Genomic DNA, 10,513 nt, shown 5'->3' on the forward strand with positions numbered 1-10,513 from the left:
ACAGGAACGGTCTTTCAAACTGACTTGCTGCATAAATGAGATCAGGAGCCCTTTTAAGGGGAGATAACCACATCGAATGAAAGAGTTACAGATTACAGCATTGTGAACTGTGAGGTAGTTCCATGTTTAATGAATCATGTAATGAATTACACTAATTATAAGAAGAGAGATAGAGGAGCATACAGGCTCCCGGCGAGGATTATTCAAGCAATCTAATTTAAGACCCTTCAAGCTGACTTAATGAACATGTGACGTTCTTTATAAAGACAAATTAAGATGTAATTTTGCTCTTATATAGTAGTTGCCATCATACCTGGTTTAGACAAAGGCATAGGTGGGGGGTAATACTTTCTAGAAGGCTCAGAAGGGCTATAACAGAAGCAAAATATGAATTAGACAAGTACAAAATTATTATAATAATATCAATCAATCTGTATGCTGATTAAATCAATCTACCAAGGGCATAACAACACAGTCAGGATTAAGGGAACATTTATTTCCTGCTATATACATGCAATATTTTTTACAACATCTAAGATATACTGTTAAACAACTATACAATATACAAGTTTCAGTTAGTTATTTTATGAATATATTCATAGTATTAATTCACAGTTTATTAATATTCTGTGTTAAATACAAATCAAGCTCCATCGGCATGTTGTCAATAACAAAGGGGAATAATACTGACTGTTAAAATAAAAACTAAGAAAATGTGTTGGCAGTGTTGACAGTGTTGATAGACTGAAGCTATCCTATAATTTGTTAAGTACATTTTTGTAATGCCATATCAACATCAAAGGCTATTTTCCTGAATAATTTACAGTACAATGTAGTGTTGTTGTTAACTAAAACAAAATCTGTCAATCAATGTTAGTAACTGAAAACGCTGAATTATTATTATGTTAATCAAATGTGTGATACTGGAGGACAGATTGTTACCTGACCACTTCCTGTCCATGAATGTGCAGTGGGTGCTGTTGGTAATGTCCAAACACTTCAAACACAATTGGCTTGGTCTTTATGTACTCAATAAAGGACTCTGTCACCTCCACTGAGATCTGGATGTGAAAACCAGATATATGAGTTGACAGAACATGCATATTTGCCTAATTATGAGGAATAATTCTGTATACGCCTCTAGCCTGATGAAATACTTTAATGAGAACAACTCTGGATCGGTTATGCCACCATAATGTTCAATTTCTTCCTCAAAACCTTGTTTCTCAACACTTACATTCTGTACGTGGTAAAAGCCCAGCGGGGCACCTCTGCCTGTGTTCTTCAGGGGCTCTGTGCTGAACGCCTCATCGTGACGGTGGAGGAAACTGTTGACAGCATGAGACAGGATTAGAGAGAACGTGACTGTGCGACTGTGTGATTTATGTGGAGGTGTGTGTGTGTGTGTGTGTGTGTGCTCTGTCTGAATAAAGACCAATGAGACAGGAGAGAAGGGTTGCCATGGAGACAGGCTGACTCACTTGAATTGGCAGAAGATGTCTGCGTACTCGGGCGGGATGCTGCTCGCCTGCAGAACAGTGACGCGGAAAGTGAAAATGCTGCCCACTTCCAGATGCTCTGCCAAGCAGTCACCCAGTTTTGCGTCCACGTTCCCAAGCTTCAAGTCTTTTAGACACAAAACACATGCACAAATATGCAGAAAATTATTATTACAATTTTTTTATGTAAAAGTATCTATAAATGGTTAATGTGAAGTTGTTGATTTTGGTTGATTTTCTTGTATGTATTCATAGTAATCTATATCGAACACTATTTTATATAACTTTTTTATATATAGAACAATTTTATATAGAAAGCAGTATACGTATGTATATATGTATATATAAATTATATGCATTATATATGTATATATGTATGTGTATATATATATATATATATATATATATATATATATGTGTGTGTGTGTGTGTGTGTGTGTGTGTGTGTGTGTGTGTGTGTGTGTATATATATATATATATATATATATATACACACACACACACATACATACATATATACACATACATACATATATATATATATATATATATATATATATATATATATATATATATATATACACATACATATATAATGTATATAATATTTATCACACACTTTAATGGTGATAAATAGCTTAATATATATATATATATATATATATATATATATATATATATATATATATATATATATTAGTGCTGTCAAAATTAGCGCGTTAACGCATTCGATTAATTTGAAATATTTAACGCGTTAAAATAAAATAACGCAATTAACGCGGTTGCAGTTTTTTTTATTTCCAGTTGTGGCCTATGTGTGTTCAACGTGCAAAGAAATATGGATAAGACCAAGGAAGGACTTTTAGACGGAAAGTTTCAGTATAAAACTCTGCCGGATTACTCTTCAGTCTGCCACAAGAAACATTACTCTTCATTTAGTCTGCCACAAGAAACAGCCACATTAAAATCATGAACTCAAATGTCATTGTTTAAAAAAAAACAAAAAAACAATGACTGTAACAGTGCGTAAATCAGACCTTTCTGTAACGCTAACGTTAATAAGCTTAAACGAAATAATTGTGTAGCGGAGTATTTTTTGTACACAGTGCCGCGAACTGTCAATCACTCCTGTGCGCGTGCATCACTGTCCTCCTCGCAGCTGCAGCAACTTGCGCTCTCTCTCAAAAGGATCATATTGTCTTTGTGCATAGGCTATAGATTAATTAGATAAATACATATCTAAATTTGTGCCTTGCCGTCTACGGTATTTGTTTAGAACTTAGAAAAAAAGATGCTGCAGCCAATGAACAGCCAGCGGGGGCTGCAGGACGACTCAACCTCCGCAGACAGTTTTTAATGTTTATCAGACAATAAATACTCAAGATTTTGCTTTAGTATAACTCACAACGAGTTTCACACACCTTCTCCGGCCACGTTGAGTTGTTGACACTTAACAGTGGGAAAAGCGACACATGCGCTATTCACTTGTATAACTTAAGGGTGAATGGGTAATGTAGTTTCTGCTCTGGGTGGGATGAATTAGGAAGCTTGCATTGTGAAGGGCGCTCTGAAAATCGGCAGTGCAGGTAAAAGATTAAAACCTCTATTAAAACAGATGTCCAAATGAGCGTACCGGTACGCTACAAGCACGTTCTGGGCGCATGGAGAGGTGGCGGTACGCTCAAGAGCTATATTTGGAAGTGGCGGTACTGAGTAGCCTACTGGTGCGTACCGGCCTACTTAAAGCACTGGCAATGACTATACTTTGGAATTTTTTTCAGTCCACTTAGAATTCAACATGGAAATCATTTTTGTTTTTCATTGGCATTGATTGTTTTGAAATTCAAATGGTACTTACATGCCTGTGTTTTTATTTCTGTAATAAATATGGCTTTAAGCCAACAGTTAATTTGGAGGATATTGATGGTTTATTGCAGGTATGTTGTTTACATGAGAAAATCTGTTACAAGTTAAACAAAAATTCCAATAAAACAATCATATTTTGAATTGAAATATTTTGAATTTAAATTTAAATGTCTTGAGTTTACATTAATTATTTACATTTTACATTTACATATCCAAAAAGTTTCAGTCTTTTAATTGCGATTAATCGCGATTAATCGCGATTAATTTTTTAAAATTGTGCGATTAATTAGTTAATTTTTTTTAATCGATTGACAGCACTAATATATATATATATATATATATATATATATTAAAGTGTGCTTCTGGCAAACTGGACCAGCTTGATAGTTATTTGATATTATCTCACATTTTTAAGAAACAGTGTCTATAAATCTGTTTCCATGGACTTCTTTTATTGACCCGTTAAAACCTTCTAGAAGAAACAGTTTGGTCCCAAAGCTTATGGGTCACTGAGGCATTGTAAATCAAACGCGACAAAAATCAAAAGCACAACAGCATCGTCTGGATGTGTAAGCATTTCTTTTCACTCGGACTGAACTGCTTTGTTCAGAACTCAGGGGCTGCCAGCTGGACTATGCATCTACACTCACCCATGTCATTTATTCTGTTCATCTCTTCTGAAGGGGTGATGACCTCCGAACTCTGACCTTGACCTTCCACGATACGCAGCTCTTCTAAAGAGAGGCCAGAGCAGGTCATGACCATGGAGGAGAAATCACTCTGGATGGTGAAAGGGTAAAAGAGAGAGGGAGGGAAAAAAGAAAGGAAATAAAATACAAAAGCAGCATAAAAATGACCACCAACAACTCATACCTTGTAGAAACTAGCACAAATGTCAAACTTGAGGCAACATTGTGTTGCAAACTAGGCACATGTAACAGAATTATGTAATTTAATTGCAAAATAAATGTAACTTTAATCTGTTACAGTTACTGAGAAATTGCATTGGCTACTTTAAAATAACAGATGCCAATGTTTCAGGAATTTAGGACCCAGAATAAGACACGTTTAGTTTATAACCTATTTATTTCCTATTTGGACTTGTGCAAATGCTTTACATTTTAAAGGCATTAGTAGATGCTTGTTTCCTGTTATAGCTATGCAACGTCTCAATTTCAAAAACAGTACCATAGCTTTTAAACTACTGTATATTATGTTAGGATTTTATATTTGACCCCTGAATGATCTCAAAGTAAAAAGAGGTGCTAAAATCAGATTTTGTGGTGGCTGTGCTTTAAAATGTTATTATTATAATCTTTATTCAAATGATGAAGGATTTTGAAAGTCTGACAATGATCACCGTTGAGTATTACTGCAAGGTTAAACCTGCCTGCTTTAAATGTTTGAAAACGATTAGAAAAATATAGGAAAAAATATCAACTGCAATTTAGAACAGTCATCAAATGTAATCAGTTACATTACTTAAAAAAAAGTAATTAAAACAGTTACACTAATTATTACATAGAGCAACTTGTAATCTGTAATCCATTACATTCCCAAAGAAACATGTAAAGCATGTTAAAATAAAAGGAAAACTCAGGAGGAAAAACCGTCTCAAATGCTGGACTGGTTTGTACCTTTTTAAAATACTCATTGTCGAAGGAAATCTTAGCAGTGCCCGACTGACGCACACCAGATCCATAATCAGGAGCCTCTTCGTCAGCTACAAAAACACAAATACCAAAGAAAAAGGACACAAGTTAAAGGTCTGGATGCTTATAAAGCACATCAGATTGATATCAACTGTGCTTAACTAAATCTGAGCGGAGTCTTAATTATTTGATTAATATAGAGAGGTGCTCACCAGCGATGGCTTGGACCCCCACTCGCAGGAATCCTCGCACATCTCCCTTCTCTGTTACTATAGCAACACGGTGCACCAGAGGCACAGGATACAGCAGGTTACTCAGGTACACGAAAGCTCTGGAGGAAAACGAACAACAATTATAGCCCTGAGAACCGTCTCATGCACACACAACATGTACTATACCAAGAACCAGATGTATTAGTATGAAGGGTACAGGAGATGCGCAAGAACATCCGAGCAGTTGTGCACAGTGACTTCCTTTCACTGCAGGGCCACGGGTTCATCTCCATTACCCTGATTAACACCATCAGAGGATAATGGATATGATGTATCAGACGCTTTTACTAAGAGCTGACGCAAACAAAACACGGCACTAAATAACAAAAACAGAAAACCAATCCGTCAAGCTTGAAACCGGATGATGAAGAAAAAGAGAGGCAACCAAATAAGAGGTTATATCAGAATATTTTATAATTTATCAGAGGCTAGGGGGCACACACAGTCTGAATTTCAAGAGCTGTTTGCAATCAGAGAGCCCCCCCCCCCCATAGGCAGCCACAAGGCAAAGATGGAGGAGAGCTATCACTGTAGCGCACCAGTGACGTTACAATGACGCAGATCCATCTACAACCCTGCATCCATCCAGACTACGTTGCCTCTCTCATCCTCTATCCATCTCGCTTGTACAGCAGACTTATAAATAACAGCTCTTAAGTACACTGAATGAAAATGAATGTTAAAGGGAAAAAAGAATACAAAGACAAAATTAAATAAAAACATGAAACAAATAAACACAATTTAATATTTTTATATACAAGCACAATAAAGGATTAAGAAACTGGGGCTGTAAATCAATGTTAATGTGTCATATTGTTCCAAGCTCTTAGATATAATTTTTTGTCTGACTGATCTGAGCATTCCTTGTGTTCCAAGTGTCTGTATCTTATACACACACACACATTCACAACGGTCCCTAGCAAAGCGTTTGTTTCTCAGTCAAAGGAGACAGACCAATGGAGAAACATACAGAAGCGAGGTTTAACAAAAGTAATTTGCATTCTTGTACAGTGAAACTGTATTCCCATCGAGGCGAAGTGCAATATCACCCACAAGTGAAACACTGTCATTCATAAAAACGTTAATGTGAACTCCAGCAGAGAGCAAATGAAGCAGGCCGGTGGCTAAAAATCTGCATATGAAAGATTAAGTCCATAAAGTGCTGTGAACATGGGTTTTATTATTGAATTCTATTATTACATTTGTGTTTCTTTGTATTAGCTCTTAGCAATGCATTCCTGGTCTAAAAAAGGAACTGAATGCTAACCATAACACATTTTAATCGATTTACAGCCCGATTAAAATAAATACAACGAATGAAAACAAACACAAATGTGTACTAATGTTTCGCGTGCTAATGTTAACCAAACCAGACAGATGGAGGTTAAATGTAGGCTGTGGAGGACTGGAGGAGGAATCTGGTATAGCCGTGTGAGCCGTTTCGTAAATCAGATCTGATCTCACATGACTAGTAAATTAATTCATTTTTACTGACTCTAAATTAATAGCTGCACACTGAGCCACACAACTGTGTCCATTTCTCTTGGTCATTCATTCTCTGTCCAGCCCTCATTTTTCAGGATTCCCCCCGAGCAGTGGCCACCACCAACCTGCCCACCAGGATGAACCACGGGGAACGGTCATAGAAGGGGTCCTGCCCGTCGCTGAAGATATCAGAGCCTTCCTCGGTCCCAGCGTCTGAGCTGGTGTCGTCCACGAAAGCTTCGTCATCCATGAAGTCCTCCATCTCGCTCTGCCGTTCGTCGGCCAGCTCAGTGATCTCCGAATCGCTAGTGGAGAAGGTGGGCGAGGGAGTGCGGTCGACGAGATGCTCGTTCACACAGCCGTGAAAAATAGGTGAGCTGAAAAAATGTACGTGGGTAGAACGCAGGCACAAGCAAGAGTTTACAGGATTATTTAAAAGACCCACATTTAAGAGCCATGACTATACAATAGAAAGCAATGAATATAGCAGGTACATGAATAATTAATTGCTATTTTTAACTTAATGCAGTAAGTTTTTAAGAAAGAAAACAAAGAAACTGTTCTAAAATTGAATATGGAAATAAACATTGGACAAAACTTACACGACGAATTTGAAACAATTGTGCACAGAAGAACAAAAAACAATCTACATGTGAAATGAACATTTCAAATAAAGACAAACGGATGAAAACATTGCATTTAAAAAATAAATGAATAAAAACACTACTACACCAGCATACAGCAAAACACAAGCAGATAATGATTGGGAAAACAACGCAAAACCAACAAACAAAAACTCATGTGAATAAAAAGGGTGATTTAAATATGAAGAGAAAACTAACAGTGTTAATGACTACACAAAGATGTCATGAATGATTTATGGGCTCCCCTTTTTCACTAAGAGAGCAGATCTTTACAAACAAACAAAAACATTCTCACACACCCCGTTTTAACCACAAAACATGCAAAATGTTTGTGAAGAATTAAGCCTCATTTTACAGTATTTAACATATAATGATTTCTGTTTAACATGCTCAATCATTTCTCAAGTCATGAAATAAGGTTATTAGCATACCTCCCAACCAGCTTGAACCAGTGGAAGCGGTCATAGAACGGGTCACTGCCGGTTAAAGCACCCTCCACATCCTCACTCGGATTGGACGAGGCCATCTCGCCTGCACGGTCATACATCTCTCGCATCTGGTCCAGCCTCTGCCTGTAAGAACATGAAAAGTTAAGTCACATTTTTTGATCTCACATCACAAACTCAACTAAACCAACAATGTTATGATTGCTACATTTAAAGTCCCTTCAACTGGACTACATAGAAAATGTGTTCTTGTACTACTATCCAAGTTGAAATTCAGGGCCAATCATTTTTCTCTCTTTCTTTCTTTTAAACACAAGGGTCAATTTAATTTCTGACAGTCCTGATGAGGCGGAAATAATCATTTGGAAGTCTTTCCTGACCACTATAACAGGGCTTTTATTTGACACTTGGCACAGTAATGAGAATTTTTTCAGAGTACCACTTAAAATTAACAATTTCGATAAAACTACACTGGTTGAACTGTTAAAACAGGCCATTGTGAATATCATGTTGAATGTCATGTTGGAATATGGTCATGTGACCGGCCCCATGGGAAGCAGACTTCTGACAGAACTCCTTTGTTCCCAGTGAGCTCATTTCCATTCGAACACATGTTCTGTGAGGAGCCATGCAAATGTTCTGTTATAAATGTCGCCCTGATAAATCCTAGCTGCCAAACAGCACTTTAAACTCCTTTCGAAGTGAAATTAAAAAAAAAAATGAATAAGAACATTTAAAAGAGCTTTGGGATTTCCAAATAGAACGGTCCCAAATAATAACTGCACAAGAAATAAGAGCAAAACTCTGTTGATCACAGACTGGTTGGCATCCAGAGGCTTACTTAAGTTTCTCCAGGGACCAATAGTGAGTGGCTCCGTTCTTCAAGTCCTGAACCTCCACAGCCACCACTGTTCGAGGGAAAGGCCTAGTGTCACGCTCCATCTCTGGTTCTGGAGGCAGCAGCTCCGGGGGCAGCGGAGAGTAGAGGGTGTCCGTGAGTAAGACAAACTGGAATTGGACCTACAAATAGATCATGTAAATGAGACATAAGGGCATAAACAAGGAATATGTAAATGATGCAGAACTTACTGGTAAACTGCCATCACAATGAAAACGCAGTCATATGCTGTTTTACATAATGTTGTGGCAGTAAAAAAAAAACTGGCCATCCACTAGGACTTTCTATTTTTGTGTGAAGTTAAAAACAGTTTAATGTTTCGATGACTGACAAATGTTTTCTGCACCTTTTTCTTGAGCTCCACACTGATGGCATTGGCTTCTTTGAGGTACACAGCATTGCCCCACAGCTGGTCTCTGAGGGAGGTGAACTGGTGGTATCTCCACTTCCTGAAAGCCCATTGGGCCAGCTCATACTCATGCTGGGTCCAGGGCACTGCAACAATACAGGCACCACATATTCAAACATGGCAAGGCTGGGATATACAATACTGGAGCTGGTTGTGATTTTGCCAAGCAGGAGGTCCTTATTGTTCATAAAACAACATTCAATCAGTCAGGCTATAGTGAAAGGTACAGGGGTTTATCAGTCTATGATCCATGTTCCTCTGATTGTTGGGTGGGTTGAGGTTATGGATAGAGTAAGGACAGGAATGTTGATTCAGGAACATGTGCTACTTACGCAATGTCCCAGAACAATGCACATAAACATCTTTTGCTAAAGAAACTGAGTAGCTCAACACCTGAATCAGAGTCTGATTTATGTTGATTTTAACATTTACAATACATTACCTTCATCCTCTTCCTCTTCTTCTTCCTCTTCATCTGGGGTCTCTGCAGCCAGTGAGCGAGTCTCCACTTGTTTCTGCAGCTCTTGCAGTTTACTCTCATATACCTTTGAGAAGGTTTGATGAAGAGAGACACGACATGATCGTATCAGCATGACAAACAGAGAGATGAAGCTTCAAGAGGATGGGTTACACTGTAGCTTTATCAGTTTGTGTGCTAGTTCTTGACAATGGAATGATAATTATACTTCTTAAATTACTTTTCAATGACTTTGACTGAAGTTCAACTAAACAGCACTAATTTTGCACAAAGAAAAAGACAATGGAGACAATGTTGCTATGCAGCTTCGAGGGTTGCCAGGGCATTGTGAGGTGGCTCAAATAGAAAAGCTCACCTCCAGGTCTCTTTTCTTTCTATATATGTATGCATAGATATCCATCTATGTAATTGCATTGCACAAAAGGTGCAGGAAGAGTTACATCCTGACGTTTAATACTTCAGATTTTAGATTCAAACAATCCCATAACTTAATTATATGCCATTGTAATGTAGAAAATGATACATTTAAATATTAATAAAAACTGTTTTAGGTTTAACAGACTTTGCATTCTAAAAGAGATGTATTTTACATGCAGTTTCACTAAAATGTGGTTATATGTAACATTACAGATTTTACTAGTCCCACATTGCTTTATTACAAATGAGAATATTCAGTTTATAAATTCAATGTCAAAACAGCTGTAAATCTATTTGCACTAGATGGATAATAGAATTGCTCTTGATTTTAAGTCAAACTTATTTTGTACAGTGCCTTGCGAAAGTATGCAATCCTGTCTCCGAGCTCCACTGGCATTTTTTTTTTTTTTACCTCAGGGTTCGGTCTTTGCTCTAATATGCATTTTC

The 10,513-nt window shown here is 37.3% G+C and overlaps 1 protein-coding gene across 13 annotated transcripts in view; it reads right to left on the reverse strand.

The window, feature by feature from the left end:
- LOC128011268 (kinesin-like protein KIF1B) overlaps positions 1–10,513 on the reverse strand; it is a 66,550-nt gene that overhangs the window by 14,055 nt on the left and 41,982 nt on the right. For 8 of the 13 annotated variants that reach the window (XM_052593470.1, XM_052593472.1, XM_052593473.1 and 5 more), the window contains 12 exons: positions 9,614–9,716; positions 9,109–9,257; positions 8,706–8,884; positions 7,850–7,990; positions 6,900–7,151; positions 5,230–5,348; positions 5,003–5,088; positions 4,016–4,145; positions 1,482–1,626; positions 1,238–1,328; positions 943–1,061; positions 314–369 (listed from right to left, as the gene is read on the reverse strand). In XM_052593470.1, the coding sequence (XP_052449430.1) occupies positions 314–369; positions 943–1,061; positions 1,238–1,328; positions 1,482–1,626; positions 4,016–4,145; positions 5,003–5,088; positions 5,230–5,348; positions 6,900–7,151; positions 7,850–7,990; positions 8,706–8,884; positions 9,109–9,257; positions 9,614–9,716 (1,570 nt within the window). The remainder of the gene's footprint in view (positions 1–313; positions 370–942; positions 1,062–1,237; positions 1,329–1,481; positions 1,627–4,015; positions 4,146–5,002; positions 5,089–5,229; positions 5,349–6,899; positions 7,152–7,849; positions 7,991–8,705; positions 8,885–9,108; positions 9,258–9,613; positions 9,717–10,513) is intronic. The other 5 variants (XM_052593477.1, XM_052593479.1, XM_052593480.1 and 2 more) reach the window with 1 other exon arrangement.

Source organism: Carassius gibelio, chromosome B23 (genome assembly GCF_023724105.1).
Source record: "Carassius gibelio isolate Cgi1373 ecotype wild population from Czech Republic chromosome B23, carGib1.2-hapl.c, whole genome shotgun sequence".
Classification (NCBI taxonomy): domain Eukaryota; kingdom Metazoa; phylum Chordata; class Actinopteri; order Cypriniformes; family Cyprinidae; genus Carassius; species Carassius gibelio.